Raw genomic sequence first — 21,511 nt, forward strand, 5'->3', positions numbered from 1 at the left:
TGATGATAAACATGGTGGGGGCAAGCATGGCAATGCCATCATGAAGGGAGATTGGGTTTGCTTAAAAGAACCTTCTCATGTGCCCCAAATGCCAGTCTAAATTCAGGGACCCGGTATAAGTTGAGGCTGTGAGTGGTCATTCCATCAAGGTGAAGGGAAATCAATGGTGGAATAGTTCAAGGGTTGTGAAGATTCTATGCAGAGATAAGGTTGAGGCATGTGAAGAGAGTGTGTTTGTTCGAGCAATAGATTGCTTTTGGAAAATGGTATGCATCAAAAACGAGTCATCAGAATACCATTAAGATATTGATACGGATGCAGTGTTAGATTTGTTATGCTATGTACAAGTGGAAGAAAATGTTTATTTTATCTCACAACATGCATTATTTTTTTTTCTGTTGTTTTTCTTTTTTGAGGATTTATATTTTGATGTTTAATTATAATTCCTTCTTCTTTATTGTGTTTTGGGAAAAGGGAGATGTGGTGGTGATCTATTAAGTGATATAAGGCAGTGGTGGAACACATGATGTCCTGTGTTCCAAGAATGTTCTTGTCCAGGGTGTCAGTTGCTTCCTGATGCTGTTTGATGAGAGATCTAATAAACCTTTCTACCTTATACTCTCAGTTCATGCGTGAGTATATTACTACACATTCACTTTGGAGTAGCGACCTTTCTACTGTCATTTAGTTTCTGAGGCAGTGACATTTGGTGAGCAGTATGTGATTTCTGTGTACTTTATACATTTACAGGAATACAATATGAGGAAATTGGTAACTATATTTAGGGGATTAGTACAGATACATAGTTAGTGTGCAGAATGTCAATAGAATGAGCAGTACGAGAGAGAAACCACAGCAAAATGCTACCCACAAATAAATCTTGAGTGGAATTACATCTGGGGTGAGAACCAAAGTAAAAGTATGTAAAGCGGAGCTGAGGGGCTCAGAAACCAGTGAATGAGTAAAGACCTCTGGTGAGTCCGAGGAATACAGCGTCATTTGCACAGCCCCTGGGAACCTTGAATTGCACCTTGCACTTTTACTACGGCCCCTGGCGGAGCCCTTATCAGCAGAGAGGAGGTCCCGCAGTGCGGGAGACCTCTGGTGAGTCCGAGGAATACAGCATCATTTGCACAGCCCCTGGGCACCTTGATTTGCACCTTGCACTTTTACTACGGCCCCTGGCGGAGCCCTTATCAGCAGAGAGGAGGTCCCGCAGCGCGGGTGACCTCTGGTGAGTCCGAGGAATACAGCGTCATTTGCACAGCCCCTGGGCACCTTGAATTGCACCTTGCACTTTTACTACGGCCCCTGGCGGAGCCCTTATCAGCAGAGAGGAGGTCCCACAGCGCGGGAGTCCTCTGGTGAGTCCGAGGAATACAGCGTCATTTGCACAGCCCCTGGGCACCTTGAATTGCACCTTGCACTTTTACTACGGCCCCTGGCGGAGCACTTATCAGCAGAAAGGAGGTCCCGCAGCGCGGGACGCACGCGGGCACGGCCCGGGCGAAGACCGGGCCAAGACGGGCCCGTCTTAGCCCGTCATAGCCAGGAGTAGACTAGGCTGGGCCACAGACTTTGGCACTTTGGTTCCACATGTTCGGACTTTCGCTAGACAAGGTACTGTCATTTATCACGCCAACGTATCAGTCATTATATCGGACGTGAATAGTTTGTGTATTTATACTAGTCCGTCTAATGACTATTGCCTACTGTGTGTGACACTGGTTTTACTACCTTATTTTTAAAACGAAAAGTTAACATCTAGGCACTGAGTCCCTCCCAAGTGGTATTGTTTTGCATTGCAGATCTGCTGTCTCTAGGTCATTGTGCTAATATAAGAAAAATGGTGAAAAGAAAAGCCTCAAGCTCACAGCCTAAGAAGCAGCCCAAATCGGGGGAGGGACCATGTGCCTCTATTTTAAATTATTTAACGGGAGCCATGGGAGCCTCGGAGGATCGAATTGTGTCAGTGGAAGAAGCCATCTCCCGTGATAACACGGCTGGTACAGCCGGTTCTGGGGACTTACTCCCGAATACGAATAAACAAATATTATATGATTTAAATGTAGAAAGTAATGGGTGTGTTTTGAATATTTCAGATCATGTCTCCTTTACCGATCAGGATGTAGAGTTTCAACCGCCTACTAAACGCACAAAAAATCCGATTTCTGACCTAGATATAGCGGCAGAAACCACTGTAAGGACTAAGGTGGCCCCGCAGAAGGTAGTAAAAAAGCGCACTAATAAGCCTCCCCCAAAATCTAAGAAAGCAACTCGGGGAACTGAGTCACCTCCCCTACAAGTACTTACACAGAACAACGTGACGGCAATAAAATGTAAAATCGAGGCTATGGATACATTTTTCAGAGACTCTTTAAGTAATATTATAACCAGACTTGGAGCGATTGAAGAGTCTAACCATTCCAAATCTTTAAAAATCATTGAAGCACCAACATTAAATCCCAGTGCCATTAAATCCAGGACTAATAAGGACCAGTCAAAGCCCATATCAAACCTAGGGAGTACACAGGTGAACCTTGGGCATACCGGTGGCCACGCTCCGGCCCCTCAGGATAGTATCATAAATCGATTACACTGTAGGCAAACCGTGATGAGTAACCATATAGAAGGTATTAATCGATGTAGTGTAGATCCGGCCGTAAACTCAGAGTATGAACTAACCGCCCCTCCATTGGACTTACCACCTGCCGCTACCCCATACACAGTGATTTTAACTAATGTTCTAAGACTGAGAAATGATGTTTATGAACCGTGGTATGTGCTGAGAAATAAGTCATTAGCCTGGCTGGGGACTAAGGTAGGTGAAACGGACAGACTGTTTAAGGAGTTTAAAATGACAAGAAGGGTAAGCTGGGTGGGGAGAGACATAAAAGAAATACCAGGTGATTGCGTGATCTTGAACTTTGGGCTTCTTTTATAAACCTAGTGTGTTGGAAAAAAGGGCCCTAATTAAGGAACATGGTTGTAGGTATTCTGTACAAACACACAACCGCTATGAGCTCCTACCTTCTCTAGAGGAAGTAGATTGACTTAGTAGCATGGATAGAATAGGGAGTAACTTGATCCAAGACATTGGGGTGATGTCACATGATAACAATAAAGTAACCCACTTGGCGGACCCTACGAAAAATTCTACCCTAAATCGTACCCATAATGAGGCCAGGGGCTAAAAGAACCAGTTAGGCCGTTATCATAAGGCTGTTATCATGCCTTGTTCGCCTAAAACAACTGGCAGTTTTGGTTTTGAATTCACGACCCATATAATGCCTCCTGAGATAATTACGAATAACAACAATTCTCATGAGTTACAGAAGTTTTTACCTGCCAGTGTTAATATTGCGCCGATTTCCAGTTCGGGGTCCATACTCATCCCACATAATTATTTTTCTCCACTGATACCCTCAATAACTTTAGAAGCCATATGCGGGGGTGACAATTCCAGAACTAGGTCTGAGGGACTTCAATTTGTTTACTGGAACATTGCGGGTTTGAAATCGAAGTTGTTAAATGATATATGGCTGGATTTCGTAAGGAGTTTCGAAATCCTTTGCTTTCAGGAAACATGGTCAGTAGAGGCTATTCACCTGGAAGGATATAGAACTTTTCACACCCCTCCCTGTGGTAGAGCGAAGGGGGGTCTTTGTATATACATTTCAAACTTGTTGAATTTTGATAAAGGTAATTTCTTTGATGGTCCTTATTATCAAGTTATGTGCTTAACCCGTGATTCACTTTTAATGTTGATTATAGTTAATTTTTATAATAATGTCCCACAGTCACAGTTTGCAAGTATCCTGAAGTCTTTGATGGGTAGACTAGTATGGCTTCAGGATTCAACGGACAAGGATGTAGTTATTTTGTGGGGGGGAGATTTTAATTGTTCACTATGTCAATATACAAGAAAAGGGATTTGTGGCCTAATGCATGACGTTAATGATGAAGAAGGCTTTCCGAATTTTGCTCACACAATACAAGGGGATCTCTTTAACGATATGCTACTAACACAGGACATGGGCTTCGTTAACATGCTAACTACTCCTATGAGACCCTTCTGCCCAACTTTTAACGGTCGTGGTGTTCCTTCTTAAATGTTATATGAGACTTGATGGTGCGCACAACTGGGGAGTGGGGGTTCCAAAATGTGGTCACATCATCAAAATAAGATTGACCCATGATCCTCTTTTTTTTTTTTAACCAAAGGTGCTAGGAGAAATAAAAATCCTAAACATAAGCAGTACATACTTCTAATCTACTCTCCCTCTGGCGAAGAAACCCTCAGTCAGCATACATTTGAAACCATCAGAATCCTCCACCCATCAATGTGCAGCAATACCACAGACCTCTTTGCAGTGACCCACCAAGTTACAAAAGGGGGTGGTGATGGACGGAGCATCAGAACCAATCAAACACTCACACCCAGTCAACTCACTTTGCCACTGGATTCAAGCAAGCCTGGCTGAAGACGGCTAAAATGCCAGAAACCGGTCCTAGGAAGCTTGTTTCCGGTCCAGGGAAGGCATGGTTTGGCAGTTCGGGCTGGACTGTTCCAATGAGGCACAGGGTCAGACTGATTTGCATATGGCCATGTCTGAACTGGGGTGGCAGAGTGGGCTAAAGAACGGTGATGGATCAAACCCAGATCTGTTGACTGGGCGTGAGTGTTTGATTGGTTCTGATGCTCCGTTTATCACCACCCCCTTTTGTACCGCTTTGTTCGCCATAAGTTGGCAGAGTATGCTCAGACGTGAGTCCCTTGCTCACTTTGCCACTGGATTCAAGCAAGCCTGGCTGAAGACGGCTGAAATGCCAGAAATCGGTCCTAGGAAGCTTGTTTCCGGTCCAGGGAAGGCATGGCTTGGCAGTTCGGGCTGGACTGTTCCCATGAGGCACAGGGTCAGACTGATTTGCATATGGCCATTTCTGAACTGGGGTGGCAGAGTGGGCTAAAGAACGGTGATGGATCAAGCCCAGATCTGTTGACTGGGCGTGAGTGTTTGATTGGTTCTGATGCTCCGTCCATCACCACCCCCTTTTGTACCGCTTTGTTCGCCATAAGTTGGCAGGGTATGCTCAGACGTGAGTCCCTTGCTCACTTTGCCACTGGATTCAAGCAAGCCTGGCTAAAGACGGCTGAAATGCCAGAAACCGGTCCTAGGAAGCTTGTTTCCGGTCCAGGGAAGGCATGGCTTGGCAGTTCGGGCTGGACTGTTCCCATGAGGCACTGGGTCAGACTGATTTGTATATGGCCATGTCTGAACTGGGGTGGCAGAGTGGGCTAAAGAACGGTGATGGATCAAACCCAGATCTGTTGACTGGGCGTGAGTGTTTGATTGGTTCTGATGCTCCGTCCATCACCACCCCCTTTTGTACAGCCATGGTTATGTCACAACGCCACAAACGATTCTTCAGAATGTTGCTGCCTCAGTCCTTCAGCTGTAGGCCCCCAAGCTGGCTGGTCCCATCTCACTTAGGGTTGGGGTCTGGCTTGTTGAGAGAAGCCCCTGTCACACCCCAGTTTGACTCTGGTCTCTGCTATATATGACTGCACCTGATTTGCATTCCGCTGCATCAGGGGAATGAAATCAGTCTGAATTCTGTCTGCATTTGCGCTTCCAGTGCCCGATTTTACTGCAAAAATGACAAGCAGTGCTCTTCTTCAGCAAATCAATTTTTGCATTCACTGCAGAATTATTCACAACACCTCTTCCATGACATTGCATCTGTATCATCTCATTTGCCATTCTCGCAATTTAAATTGGATGCACTCATTCCAGAATTGTGTGGAGACACTAAACCAGAATCAAAACCTATCATTTGATTGTTGCCAATTCTTTGAAACTGCATAGTCTGGAAAAACATCATCTTCTTTTTGATCCTTTTCTACTTCGCATCAAACCAGTCACTTCTCTATTTGGCATACTTTAGGATCTCATCGATAATCTTAGTCTGCCAACATACCACAGTCTGGTGAAAATGAGAACTAAGCTCAGGATGCAAACCCATAACAAAGGCAGAAACAAAACCACTTACACCTTCATTCTCAGGTTCTTCAACTCCACTCTGTTTCTTAAAAATGTTTCTTAAAAATCTGCGTAAGCCTCTCATAGGCTTCTACCGACTACTTCAGTTCTTGTGTGGATCTCAAGATTCTGGGCCAGTTAATCTCCTTCTTCATCACCTTCTTCTTGAAATGCTCTATCACTGCTCTGCACTTGTCAGCAACTACCTCAGATGGAGTATTTTTAGTTACAGCACAAGCTAGCGCCTCAGTCCGCCAAGTAACAGCAACCTTACGTTCAGTCCATAAATCAGTAGGAACAACAATGTCAAACTGTGTATCCAGTTCAGTCCAAAGCATTTTCAAAATTGTTGTCAATCTATGAACCTCTTTCTACCATTTCTCAGGCTCCTCTTATAATTTTGGAAAATTTGTCTGAAAGGCATTAAGATCACCTCTCGTCCAAGGCACATGCGCATAAATCCAACCATGTACTTCTCTTAAAGGAAATTTTGCAACTGCCTCTCACCCTGAATCACTAACAACCCCTTTGTTTTCTTTCGTGCCTCTGCAGACTTTTTTTTGTAGTAACATTCTTCCTCCACCTATCGGCTCTTCTTCAAATCTCTCCAGCCCTTTATCTCTTAATCTAGATCTTTAATGTGAGCCTGTGAAATCAATAATCCCAATTCTTGTATTTCCTCATTAGTCAAATCAACTTTATATTTTTTTGTATTTTCCTTATTCTCTGGATGACAACCTCACACTCATCAACTAATTGCTCCAGTTGATCATGTTCTTCATTCGCATACCTCGCTGCTTCTCTGATGAAGTATCTCATTTCGTTGACATTGTTTGGCACAAGTCTGGTTGTGTCTATTATACCCTGTAATATTTATCTAAAATTAATCCTTAGAAGCCCAGTAGTAACATCTCTCTCTTTAGGCAGTTTAGCAGGGACACCAGCAAACATATCATTTTAAATTGAAGAGACAGCGGTAGAATCTCTGCTAGTACTTGAAAAAATTGTCAATGTATTCTCAGGTGAAACACACCCTGATGTACCTGTAACTGTACCCTCAGTAAATCCATGTGCCTGTACATTTGTCCCCTATGCATTGTTTTGTCAATTATTGCAAGTCAGGCTTTAGTCTTGGCTAGCTTTCTCTTGATAACTGATGACAACTTTGACAATAGGTTTGTGGCACTAGAGGGCAAGCTATAAGGTGGCACAGACTAAATCTAACTTAATGGATCCTCAATTCTGTTTCTGGATACAAAAGCAGAAGAGAGACAGAAGTTTGACAGAAGTTCATTGCATTTCGATGGCAAGCAGTGGAAAGATCACCTTGTTTGCAGTAATGTTGATATACTCTATTGAGGTTAATCAAGAAAATTTAGAGTACGGTGGGTCAGTCACCCAGAAGGCGATCGCTTGGCCAGTGGTCAGTTTTGGAAGAGGGTTTAAAAGATTCAGGGCCTGATTTCGATCTCGGCAGACGGTTACTCCATTACAACGGTGACGGATATTCCAACCGCCAAAATATAAATCTCATAGGATATAATGGGATTTATAATTTGGTGAATTTATATTTCGGCGGATGGGATATCTGTCACCGTTGTGACGGAGTAATACGTCCGCTGACATCTAAATCACGCCCTCAATCTCTTGAGAGGAACATCAGAAGTATGGTAGGTAGTTTGTATTCAATATCTATTATACTTTGAGAGATTGCATTTTGCAAGGGATATACTGTTAATCCATGTTGATTTCAGTGCACAAGGTAAGCTCCTATCCTCAAACTGACACTCAAAGTTATCATCCTTTTTAAGCAGATGCTCAAGGTATGCCGTGAGTGACCTCTTGAACTCAAAAGGCCTGCCTATGCACCCAGATCCTCACCCTTGGCACACATTGCCTCTGTTCAAACCAGAGAATGTAGTTGAAATAAATTCTTCTGCTTGGGAATATATTTGGTCTTTTTTGTCGTAGTTTACTTTGGAGCCTCAAGGGGTCTCCTTCTGTGGCTTTCTCATTGCAGCTCTCACACAAATTCTAAAATCCAACGATTCCTAGTCCCAGTTTCACTCCCCTGCACTGTTTATAGCCTGAAACATAAGTGTAGAAGTTTGAAGCACTGGTTGGCTACACTTAGGCAAATGTGCAATGGGGATAGTTAAGTCGCGGAACTCTGCTTCCCACCACTAGTCTCCACCTCATAACCCAGGCCTGTGCCTGAGGTTCCAATCTCCTTGATCTCTGGTTTGGTTCGAAGCACTGATTTGCACTCCACACCAATTCCACAGTCTTCCTCAAGTATAAGCCTCTTACATCCAGCAAGATGCGGTCCTAAATTAAATATACACCTGAGTTGTAATCGTGAATTTCCATTCAAGAAAGGGAAGAAGTGATTCTACTGGTAAAATCCTAGATACCGAAACAACAAAAGCGTCACTCTCAGGTCTACCTGATTGCACCATTTACCTCAGCTCAGGACTGGAAACAGTTGTTTGAGACAGAAATGACAGGCTGAAGACAGGAACGGCATGGAGCTAGCCAAACTTAAAAGCAGCGATACCAAAGGGGATGATGGACGGAGCGCTTGAGCAAATCAAACACTCACCCCCAGTCAACTGATCTGGGTTTAATCCATCATCATTCTTTAGCTCACTCCACCACCCCAGTTCAGACATGGCCATATGCAAATCAGTCTGACCCTGTGCCTCATGGGAACAGTCCAGCCCGAACTGCCAAGCCATGTCTTCCCTGGACCGGAAACAAGCATCCTGGGACCGGTTTCGGGTTCATAACCCTCATCAGCCAGGCTATCTTGAATCCAGTGGCAAAGTGAGCAAGGGACCCACGTCTGGGCATACCCTGCCAACAAAGCGATACCAAAGGGAATGATGGACGGAGCGCTTGAGCAAATCAAACATTCACCCCCAGTCAACTGATCTGACTGAAGAGGGGTGAAACCCCGAAACCGGTACTAGGATGCTTGTTTCCAGTCCAGAGAGGACCTGGCTTGGCAGTTCGGGCTGGACTGTTCCCATGAGGCACAGGGTCAAGACTGATTTGCATATGGCCGGGTTCAAACTGGAACGGCATTGAAATGTATAAGCAGGGCAGGAATTCAGTTAATGTTTGCCTAGACAATGCTTTTTATTGGGATCACCTAGGATGTGCTAACTAGGTCTATTGAAGAAAGACCTGCTTGGAATTTTTGTAAGCAGCATAAAGCAATTACCAGATATAAATTTGGAAAAGTTTTGGTTTCGAGTCTCAGATACCATTATGAGTTGGGGGATAGCTAAGATAATTGCAGGGACTTCACTGGACACCCTCGGGTACGGCATTTGTGAAATGTGTAGACTTTATTATATGGTGTCATTCTCCCTCTTTTAACTTTTGTGGAATCTAAGAGCTCATTCTAATCCAGGTTTAATTTACACCAGGCCTGGGCGTAGTTTCGCTACGAGGAACTCTGTGAAGAGACAAAAAAACTCCGCGGAGTTCCGCAAGTGGCGAAGTGCAGTGCGAACTGCAGTTCGCGCTGGCTTTCCTGCTGTTGGGGTAGAAACTCTACCCGAGCGACAGCTCGCACTTGCGAACTTACCATTCACGAGGCTGAGCGGAGAGAAAAACCTGCTGCACTACGCGGAGTGAGTTTTCTGCACTTTGTGAGCTCCGTGGAGCTCGTAGTGCAGAAAACTCAGCGAACGGAGCGGCGTTCACCGCCCAGGCCTACTTACAACTCCTTGATACTTAGTGCACAATCTCCTTGCACTGACTGTCTGCATTCCCTAATTTGTGCTGTTGCTTTAAAATGTGTAGGAATGTATGTAGCCTCGTGTAATCAAGAAATTCCTAATTAAAAAATACATACATAAATGTATCTGTACAGAGAATTTGGGTCTGCTTTCCTTATCCATTGATCCGCTCTCCTGTGATTCACGTTTCAATTCCTTCAACCACAACATAGAGCATGGGATGAGCTTTTGGGTCAGCCAACTTCAGCGATTGGCTGTCTTGCACTGTGAATGATTGCATTTAGCCTGATTACATATGCACATCTGCCTAAAATGAATTGTACTTGGATGCCTGGGCTGGTGGGACAATATTGTCCTTTGGTAATGTTTTATTTCTCTTTTCAGTCTTCATAGTTTTTTTATTTTCCATGTGTATTTTTTATATATCTTCAGGTTATAGCATCTCCAGGCCACTAATACATTTTCTGTGTCAATAAGATATATATTTTCCTGTCAGTTGAATGAAAACTAAATAAGGGACCGAAGTATACCTGCCTGCTCGAAAATGCTCAAACTAACATTGAATTTATTATTTTCAATGCATAATTATTTTTTAAGAACGTGTTTGCAAGCATATGGCCATTATTTTTAGGATGCATAGAGTATTTTCTTCTTTTTTGGCATATGCAAGCATTAAAAAAAAAATTCAAAGCTATCGCATCCGCTATCCAAGACCAAACGTATTGACTTTGCCAGGGATTGTTTAAACTATTATTGTCTCAAAGCTCTCCAAAGAAGTTGCCACTATATAAAATATATAAATAATTAACCTGTTTTGACTGACTTTGGTACTTGTCTGACTCTCCGTTTAAGTATTGCTAATGCTACTTAATTATTCAAGCTTCTGTTTCTTAACTCTAATCTTACTGATTACCCAAAACTTTCTGTAAACCAAATTAATTTGGCATAAATAAAAGGAGTAGAACATGCACTGGGCTGCAGTTTTTTCCGTTTGTGTTTTTAACCGTGCTTTCTTGCTGGAAAGCAAAATACAAGAGAACCGGCCTACAAGTGATTGGTAATACAAATACCACATGAACTTGCTTTAAAGTGTAATGCCCTACTGAAAGGTAAGTAAAAATGTAGACTGTGGAATAAGTGAATGCAAGTAAGCCGATGTTATTCTACTAGGAGTACATTTAGTTCGAGTTAAATAATGATTGAGGAAAGTTCAGTCTTCAGTTTTGGTTGTTCTTTCTTACCCACCAAACGATGTAGCAGTCTGCATTTTAGCTGCAAGGGTCGTTTGTCAAATGTTATTGGTTGTCATAAGCTGTTTGCACACTTAACCTGTCTGCAGCCACTAAAAGACTAATCACTGTGACAAAATGCTAACTTAATGCAATATGTTATGATTTTGATCATAAGTATGGCAGCTCTTGCTACACCTTCTGCTCCATGTTGATTTCGTCCAAATAGTCGAAGGAGTCTGACTATTTCGGTGTGCAGTAGAGTTTATTGTGTCCGTTTGTTTCTTGCAGTATTTGCTTTCCCAGCCCAAATTTTGGTCTATTCAGACTACGGTGCTATTCTTGAGAACAAAGCTTGAGAAGGGCAGCAGCCGGCGGATAGAGCGCGCAATGACCCAGACACAGGTAAGGCAAGGGTTGTTTATTTTTACATTCATGTTTACCCCATTCTGCAATCTGTAAGTTTTTATTCAAAGGAAGAAATGATCAAGGTGGAATTTTCCAGTTGTCTATCCAAACATAATCTTAATTAGTGGTCTCCTGTGTCTTCATTCTATATATGTGAGAGGCTCAGCAGTTGACCTGAAGTTGCTTCTCAAATCTGTTAAACCAAAACTGTGGACGACTTATGCATCTGTGTTTCATTCGAGGAACTGGGTAACAGCAACGCTTTCCGTGTCAGCGACACATGACTTATTTTCTGCTCTCCATGAGGAAACACATGTGGGGATCCTTGCTAGGAGGTAGAAGCCCACTCAGACCTTACGAGCCTACGATCGCACACAAATTTCTTGGGCGCGCAGACGTACCCAGCCCAATGGCTCAACTACACATAGAGGGTCTTAGCTTGAAGGAACAGACTATCATCACACGTCTCCCTAGGGTCATTTCTCTTGCAGGTTCCCGGACTACCCATTTCCACATCCCATTCTCTCATGCAGCATTTCCACCTTTTTTCAAAGCACATCTTCAATGATCATATGGTTTTGGTGCTAGGTAAACGTGGCACATAATAAACGTCTTCCCAAAGCATAGGTGCAGTGACAGTACATTGGGTTAAAATATAAGGCTATAAAACTGAGGGAAATTGCTGCATGTAGCGAAGCTATAGAAAGAGCCCAATATCAGCAACGACTATCAGCAACTTCTCCCAGTAGCTGGGCAGAAAAAGTGTATTACAACGCAAAACCAAATGAGGTAAGGAATGTATACAGAGGGGGAAATGGGAGAGTACAGGGGATGGGTAAGCAAAAGATCAAACTGTATTAGGATAATAGATCTGTTAACAGTATTGGGATACAACCCATAAAGAACAGCCACCATAAACATAGAACTAAATGGCTAGTATTAATGTGTTCGAGGCATGTGGGCTGCTGAATTCATATCTGTGCATAGATCGCCGCCTAGTGTTGGGTCCGGATGTTTGCACGTTGTTGTCCTGGAAGAGTCTTCGAAGTATCCTGGGATAGGTGACTCCTCCCCTGGACTACAGTGCGCATGGGCATCCTCTCCATCCTCAGATTGTTTTTTTCCGCCATTGGGTTCGGATGTGCTTATCTTGACTCAAGTTAGGAAAAACTTTTTCCAGGCCAAAAGGCCTTTAGTTCGCGTCGGTACTGTTCCCGATCGGTATCGATAGTATCTTTGTTAGTTTACTAACTTCAAGAACAACTTTTTCGCATCTTACCCGACCATCGACCCGACACCGACGATGGAATCGAGGACACCATTCAAGCGGTGTCCTGTATGCAATGCGAAATATCCCCATGTCGACGTCCACCCGGTGTGCAACAAATGCCTTTCACCGGATCACGACGAGTCCACATGTATGGCCTGTGCCCGATTCCGATCCAAGAAGACTCTCCGGAATCGACGAGCAGCGAGACTCGAAGCGCAGCAAGCGGCACCGGCCCCGACCAACATCTTCAGCGCCGAGGACGAAGATGTCGAAGATGTGGAGAACCTACCCTCCAGCCCCGCTTCCGAACACGACTCCGGATCGGAAGACATCGAAGAACGACTCTTTCACAGAGATGAAGCCGACACCGAGGTAGGAGACTACAATGAGGCCTTAGGGGCTGAAGAGAGTAGCTCCGGTGACGAGCAAGGCCTACCCGTACAGACTGAGGATATCCCAGTGCGCCAGTCTATGGCTCCGGTCGAGGGATCGCCTTCGGGCCTTACCCAAGACCTATCCCACAGTTCTTCGGCCCCGCCCTCTGGCCCGGCCTCGGACATTCAGCGGCAGCCATTACTACCCAAAACGGCTGGTTTCCCTTCTTCGAAACCGAAACCGAAAGCTGTATTGGTTCATCAAAAACCGAAACCAAAAGTGACGCTGGTCGGATCGAAGCCCACCACACCTTCGACGCCAGCCAAACCCGTCGGCACCGACCGCACCAAACGAGACTTCGGTGCCGAGCTTGCAGCAGCCGACGTCGGCGCCGACACACGGAAAAAGACCTTCGGTGCCGCCAAACCTACTCGGCTCCCGGCACCGAAACAATCGGCTCCGGCCACAAAGGTCAAAGTGGCTGCTGCGTCTCACACCGCTTCGACAGCACCACCAAAGGCACAATCATCGACGGCGTCGACGGCTACTACCGCTCCTCGACTCGATGACCCAGTGGCGCCGAAGAAGTCCACGCCCGCCTCTACAGAACCGGTCGGCGCCAAAGAACCGATGGCGCTCCAGCTGCGGCCAGTTGCTGCGTCCTTGCAACGCATCAAACACAAGGCAGTCCTCCAGGACACGTCAGGCTCCGAGTCGATAAAAGCTCCAACAGCCTCTCCGGCACCGGCCAACATCACTTTTGGCCTACCGCCGTCCACGGCCCCAAAACTGTTCCAAATCAGAACACGTGTCACCCACACCACGATCACGCCTGCCGAACGCTCTCCTGCAGAGACGTCACCATCACACATCATCGACGCCGACACCGGCAGAATGATGCTCCACAAGAGGAGAATAACCTCCGAGCCAGCTTTGGACTCCTACCGGATCCCGCTTAAGAAAAAGCTGCCAGTGGCTTCGGAACCAGTTCTTTACGAACCTCTCCATTCCTCTTACCAAGATCCACAGTCCTTCTCTCCCACACACTCCGAAACAGACGTTTTGGAGGACTATATGAGTGACCACGTCCCCTACCCCAGAGAGATGGACCCTGAAGGCCAACAGGACCCTGACCAAGCTTGGGATGACCCTGTAGACCCGGGTGCACCTATGGATACACAGGACCCGCAACTATATGGAGCGAAAACATCTCCCACAGAGGACACTGCCGCATTCAACGCCCTCATTGAACGTGCTGCGGCCAATCATGGTGTGCAACTCCACTCTGACACCGTCGAGGACGACTTCCTCATGGATACTTTCGCATCCTCAGAAAGGAATATAAAAACTCTACCCATGTTGAAAGGTGTCCTCAAACCAGCAAAGGACATCTTCAAAGAACCCACCAGGGCAAGAGTAATAAACCCCAGGATCGACAAGAAATACAGGTCGGCGCCTGGGGACCCTACCTACATTAGAGGCCAGTTACCTCTGGATTCCATAGTAGTTGCGAATGCTCGCAAACGGGCACACTCGCAAACGACAGGGGATGCTCCTCCCCCGGACAAAGAGTCCAAGGTGCTAGAGACCTCCGGCAAACGGGTTGCGGCCCAAGCAGCTAACATATGGCGTATTGCCAATACTCAGGCGCTCCTCGCTCGCTACGATCGAGCACACTACGACACATTAGAAACATTACTCCAACATCTCCCTGACCAATTCAAAGAGGGAGCAGAGATCCTCATCAGGGAGGGACAACTCCTCACAAACGCATCCATTAAGTGTGCACTGGATGCCGCAGATACAGCTGCCAGAGCCATAAACACTAGCGTCATGTTGCGACGACACGCCTGGTTACGAATCTCCGGATTCAAACCTGAGGTACAAAATAACATCCTCAACCAGCCTGTCAACCCCGACTACTTATTCGGGCCAGAGGTTGACACCACCCTAGAGAAAATAAAAAAGGACACTGTTAGACCTGGCACCTTGGCGTGAGTTTCCCTTCCACTTTTTGATGGTGTGCCTCGATTGTTTTGCTGGTGTTGTCCGCTCAGGGCACTGCGCCACGGCTAATCCGTGCCGCAGTGCAAGTGCTCATTAGTAAATTGTACCTGTAATTGATGTCCATGATTGGTTTATTGGATTCACTGTCAGTCCCCAGTAAAGGGCACCAGGGGTGCCAGGGCTTGTGAATGCCAATGCTGCTGGTGGGCTTGCAGCGCTGGTTGCGCCACCCACAGAAAGCGGCCTTGTAAAATATGTCTAGGGTCTACCACCGCAGACCCTGTGCGCGGTCTGGGACCGTCGCGCTGACTGCGCAAGTGGCCCCACTGGCCAGTCCCTAAACCTTCCCTTACCTACATATTAGCCACCCCTCTGGCAGGCCCAAGGGCAGGGTGCATTGTAGGCATAAGGTAGGACATGCCCTGATGTGGGTGGCATGTCTTAGTAGTGAATTACCGCCATTTTCGTTTTTCACTATTGAAGGCTACTTGCTCTCCATAGGCCAGAATGGGCTGCTGGAGTCACTACACGCTGTGACCCCAGTGGACTCAGAGAGCATGGTAGAATGTCAAGTTTAGTATGCCTGAACTCAGAATAATAAAATACTTCTTGTAGTCAAGTTTATTTTAATATCCTGGGTTTGTAAATACTACTTTTAGAAAGTTAGTATTTACTGACCTGGCCATTCAGTCCGCCTCTGCTGTGTGGGTGTGTTCTGCCTAGCGACAGTAAGGAGCAGGGGTGGGGAATCCCCAGAGACAGGTTGGCTGCCAGGTGGTGGGTAGAGAGGTGACACCAGGATGGGTGGGAGGAGTACACCTTGACTCTTGAATAGACCTGTGCTCTGCCCCCACAAAGCCGGCGCCGCCCCCTGTGGAGCGGCTGATGTCTCTGCCCTGCTACTGAAAGGAAAGAGCAGAGTCACCATAACAAAGTGCTCCAGAACTGGACTGAGCCAGGCCCAGGCCCCCTGGCGCTAAAGAACAAAAGAACCATGGTATAAAAGTAGGAGCCTGGCTCCTAAGAAATCAGAATCCTGTTTTACCACAAAGAACCTCTGCCCGACTAGAAGGAGAAGAAGACGCTGGAGGAGCTGGCCTGCTGCTTGCCTTGCTGAGAAAGGAGAGGAAGAGACTACTGAAAAGACTTTGCTGCTTTGTGCTTTAAACATTCTCCAAGGGCTTGATCTGAGCTTGCCCCCTGAACTGAACCCCAGGACCAGTGGGTTCTCTGTGCTTTTGCTCGTCCTCCAATTCGAGCCGTGTGTGCATCCCGCTGGAAAGAGACTGCGCCCCTCATCGCCCCTCCTAGGGCCGTGACACTCAGGAGCTTGCCTGCCGCAAAACCCGTGAGAGCCCCGCTCCGACCGGAGCCGCTCTCTGTCCCCGGGCTAGGTTGCCTGCCTCCCTGTCACCGCCTGCCACTGGAGCGCGCTGACCGCGCTATCACCCCTCCCGCCGGAAACCGTCCGACGACTGTGATCTACGCCGGGTCAGCCAGCTGCACTGACCGTGCCCTGTGACCCCGCTTCGCTATCCCCGGACATCTCAGGCCGCGCCGCCCCCGCTGTGGAGACCCCCCTGCACCGCCGTGCTAAAGGGTCGCTGGCCGCGCCTGCCTACTTGCCCACACCCGCTGATTGAGGACCCGAGAACACTGCCCAAGCTGAGAGTCGCACCGACCTGTGCCGACTCTCCACATCACGAAAGAAGTTCCAGTATCGGGCTCGGGGCCCGCAACGCCTTATTTCCCCGTTCGCAGGAACCGATCGCTGTGAGTACTGGAACCACAAGTAACATTTGCAAGAGACTACAAAGTATCCATTTGAAGCTACGAACAAAGAACATTTGCCTGCTTTACAACCTGGTGGCCTAGCGAAAACGTTATTGGTCTTGTGATAAGTCTGCTGAGATATATATACCTATTTTTACATAAAGAAACGTATTTTTCTACATATCCAAGTCTGGTGTCCGTTTCTGGGGGGATTGATGTATTTACTGTGTGTGCGATTGTAAGTGCTTAACCAACAACGCCTGAGGAATCGCCTTGGCTGCTCACGCCACTCACCTAGAGGGTGAGCAAGGGTCATTCACAAGGGGTTATCCTGCGCCCTGACATAGAGGAGAGGGTTCCTGCTTGACACAAGGGCAACCTTGCGCCAACCAGAGACCCCCAAGTCTAACAGACACAGACACTGCAAAGTCCATGGGGGCTCTCCAAACGCAGTCCTTTCGGAGCGGCTCCTTTCGTCGCCCCGGAAATAGAGGAGCAGGTAGAGGACAGGGGTCACAGCAAACCTACAACAAGGGAAACACACAAAGTTCCTACGATAAAAACACCCGGGGTGGATATCGTGGCTCAAGCACAAAGGGCAGAGGACGCGGATACGGCAACACCAGGTCCTCCCCCAAGAACAAACAGTGACGCCCTCTCCCTTCCTCCCGACCACATAACACCTGTCGGGGGAAGGCTACAAAGGTTCCTCTCCACGTGGGACTCCATCACCACGGACAGGTGGGTCAAAGATATTGTCAAACACGGTTACTGCCTAGAATTAACCTCAACTCAACCCACAATACCTCCAAAGCACCGTCCTATGTCCTCAGAGCACTTAACGCTCTTACAGCAGGAAGTGCTAAGTATGCTACTAAAAGGCGCAATAGAGGTCGTACCCGTCCACGAGCAAGGTACGGGGGTGTACTCCCTGTACTTTTTAATACCGAAAAAGGACGGGTCACTCAGACCTATACTAGACCTGAGACCCCTCAACCGCTACATTCTCTCCGAGCATTTCCACATGCTCACACTACAGCAAGTCCTCCCGCTGCTCAAGCAGGGAGACTTCCTGGCCACACTGGACCTCAAAGATGCGTATTTCCACATACCCATTCACCCCTCACACAGAAAATACCTCAGGTTCACTGTTCAGGGGCAGCACTACCAGTTCAAAGTCCTTCCCTTCGGCGTGACAACAGCACCCAGAGTTTTCACAAAGTGCCTAGCTACTGTGGCTGCACATCTACGGAGGCAGCACATACACGTCTACCCTTACCTGGATGACTGGCTTGTTCAAGCAAAGTCAGCCCAGCAATGTGCCAGCCACATGTCCCGCACCATTCACCTCCTTCACAGTCTGGGGTTCTCACTAAATTACCCAAAATCACATCTCCAACCCGCACACGTACAACAGTACCTAGGTGCGACCATAGACACTCTGGCGGCCACAGCTCAGCCAAATTTAGTGAGAATCAACAGCATGCAAATGCTGATTTCCAAGTTCAAACCACAACACTCCCTTCCCGCGCGAGTGTTCATGCAGTTGATAGGCATGATGGCCTCCTGCATTTTCATAGTCCCACACGCGAGACTACATATGCGCCCGCTTCAGGAGTGCTTAGCACGTCAATGGAATCAGGCTCACGGACAACTAAAAGACCTAGTGTTGGTGAGCGGTCGGGCATACAACTCTCTGCATTGGTGGAATCCACAAAACCTTTGCAAGGGCCGACCGTTCCAAGAGCCTGTTCCACAGATAATACTGACAGCGGACGCGTCTCTCCAGGGATGGGGAGCTCATGTACTCAACTACACAGTGCAGGGACTATGGACAACACAACAAAAGAAGATGCACATCAACCTTCTAGAACTGATGGCAATCTTCCTGGCTATGAAAGCATTCAAAGTACACTTGTGCAACAAAGTCGTGTTGATCCGGACGGACAACATGACCGCCATGTACTACATACAGAAGCAGGGAGGAACACACTCTCCACAGTTGTCTCATCTGGCTCAGAGCATGTGGAAGTGGGCCATTCAGAGGAACATGTTCCTCATGGCGGAACACCTCCCCGGCAAGGACAACCAGATGGCGGATCTGCTCAGCAGACACAGCCACCAGATGCACGAGTGGGAGTTACACCCATCAGTACTCCAACCGTACTTCCAGCAATGGGGTCATCCAGAGATAGATCTATTCGCCACAAGCGAAAACGCAAAATGCCAAAGCTTTGCCGCCAGGTTCCCACATCCACAGTCGCAGGGCAATGCGATATGGATAAACTGGTCCGGCAGATTTGCGTACGCTTTTCCCCCAGCAACGTTGATACCGCTGGTGGCTCGCAAACTCAGACAACACTCACTGACACTCGTCCTGGTTGCTCCAACGTAGGCACGCCAGCCATGGTACACCACTTTTCTCGAACTTTCCGTGGTGCCGCATCAAAGGCTGCGGATCAAACGCGCGCGTTTGACGCAGAACCATGGAGAGATTCAGCACCCAGATCCGCAACAGCTGAACCTGGCAATCTGGCTCCTGAAGTCCTAGAGTTTGGCTACCTAAACCTGCCACCTGACTGTATGGACATCATTAAGGAAGCTAGAAGACCCACTACCAGAGCTTGCTATGCAGCCAAATGGAAAAGGTTCGTCATTTATTGCAATAATAATAACATTAACCCGCTAGACGCATCCATCCAAAACATAATTTGTTACCTCTTACACCTATACCGATGCAATCTGGCGTACACCTCTATACGTGTCCATTTGACCGCAATATCAGCCTATCTCCAGAACAGGCAGCACCTCTCTTTATTCAGAGTGCCTGCCATCAAAGCATTCTTGGAAGGACTCAAACGAGTAATTCCTCCAAGCCACCCACCGGCTCCGATGTGGAACCTCAACTTGGTCCTCACACGCCTGATGGGTCCACCCTTTGAACCTCTACACTCATGCGAGATTCAATTCCTTACCTGGAAAGTAGCTTTCCTAGTAGCGATCACTTCTTTAAGAAGAGTTAGTGAACTCCAGGCACTAACCGTTCAAGAGCCATTTATACAGGTTCACGCCAACAGGGTCGTACTACGTACCAACCCCAAATTCATGCCCAAGGTGATATCGCAGTTCCACATGAATCAAACTATTGAACTGCCTGTTTTCTTTCAAAACCCACAAACTGTCGCAGAAAGAGCACTCCATACACTAGATGTGAAGAGAGCCCTCATGTACTATATCGACAGGACTAAGATCTTTAGGAAGACTAAACAACTTTTCGTTGCCTTTGCCCCACACCACAAAGGTAACGCTATCTCCAAAGCAGGTATAGCCAGATGGATCGTTAAATGTATTCAAATTTGCTATCAAAAGGCTAAACGCACATTAACGATTCCCCCACGAGCCCACTCAACACGTAAGGTAGGGGCCTCCATGGCTTTCCTGGGAAACATCCCTTTGCATGATATATGTAGAGCAGCCACCTGGTCCACTTCACACACATTTACCAAACACTATTGTGTAGATGTGCAATCAAAACAGCAGGCAGCTGTAGGACAGGCTGTTCTCAAAACTCTTTTTCAGACCGCTGCAGCTGGCACTCGTAGCCGCCGCTAATAGGAGGTACTGCTATGTATTCTATGCACAGATATGAATTCAGCAGCCCACATGCCTCGAACTGAATATGCTACTTACCAGTATGCATCTGTTCTTGGCATGTAGGGCTGCTGACATTCATATCGCCCTCCCTCCTCCCCGGCGCCTGTAGCAGCTGCAGCTCTCAGAATTACTGTAAGCATGGTCATCACTTTCTGTATCTACTCCATCACTGCCACAATGGCGAAAAACAATCTGAGGATGGAGAGGATGCCCATGCGCACTGTAGTTCAGGGGAGGAGTCACCTATCCCAGGATACTTCGAAGACTCTTCCAGGACAACAACGTGCAAACATCCGGACCCAACACTAGGCGGCGATCTATGCACAGATATGAATGTCAGCAGCCCTACATGCCAAGAACAGATGCATACTGGTAAGTAGCATATTCATTGTGGAACACAATGGTGTGCAGAGTCTTGACTCCAGTTGCTGTCCTCACAGTACATTTGTGTTGTGTACACAGGCACGTGTTAGTAACCTCACATCTGACCTCTGATCATAAGGTGTCCCCCGGGGCCCTGTTGCATTTTAGTGTACCAGAAGAGGACAGGGCTCTTTTTTTTTTTAACATCTATTTTTATTAATTTTGTTGTTTTTCCAAACACCAATACAGACATTCGGTACATTAGCATACGGGCTCCCCGTGTATAACAGCAGTGCATAGTGCACCTAAAAGATACAAAAATTAGGTCGCAGCGTGAAGAACTCCATCCAGCTACATTGAACCCCTAAAGGAGGCATAAATTTCAAACATTGATGCGTGCAGCCCTGCATGCCCCCACGTGGGCTCGTCAGGATATCCCGATGGGTCCCACAGCCACATCTGCAACTACTGTACAGAAACAATAAGGAAACAAACCTAAATAACCTCAACCACCTCAAAAGTAGATCAGCTCCAGTGTGTCCATCGCTGTCCCTGCCCCCTGTGTAGTCTCCCTCTCCCCCAATTGCATGTAGTGACGAATCTGCAGCACGTAGTCACGCGTTCGGGTGCGTCGCCCCC

General features: G+C 47.1%; 1 protein-coding gene across 1 annotated transcript in view; it reads left to right on the forward strand.

Annotated features, from left to right (window-relative positions):
- Positions 1 to 21,511, forward strand: part of TTC27 (tetratricopeptide repeat domain 27) — a 1,631,130-nt gene that overhangs the window by 1,089,537 nt on the left and 520,082 nt on the right. The window contains exon 10 of the mRNA XM_085612184.1: positions 11,314 to 11,427. Coding sequence (XP_085468310.1) covers positions 11,314 to 11,427 — 114 coding nt within the window. The remainder of the gene's footprint in view (positions 1 to 11,313; positions 11,428 to 21,511) is intronic.

The sequence above is a fragment of the Triturus cristatus genome, chromosome 6 (genome assembly GCF_964204655.1).
Source record: "Triturus cristatus chromosome 6, aTriCri1.1, whole genome shotgun sequence".
In the NCBI taxonomy this organism is placed as follows: Eukaryota; Metazoa; Chordata; class Amphibia; order Caudata; family Salamandridae; genus Triturus; species Triturus cristatus.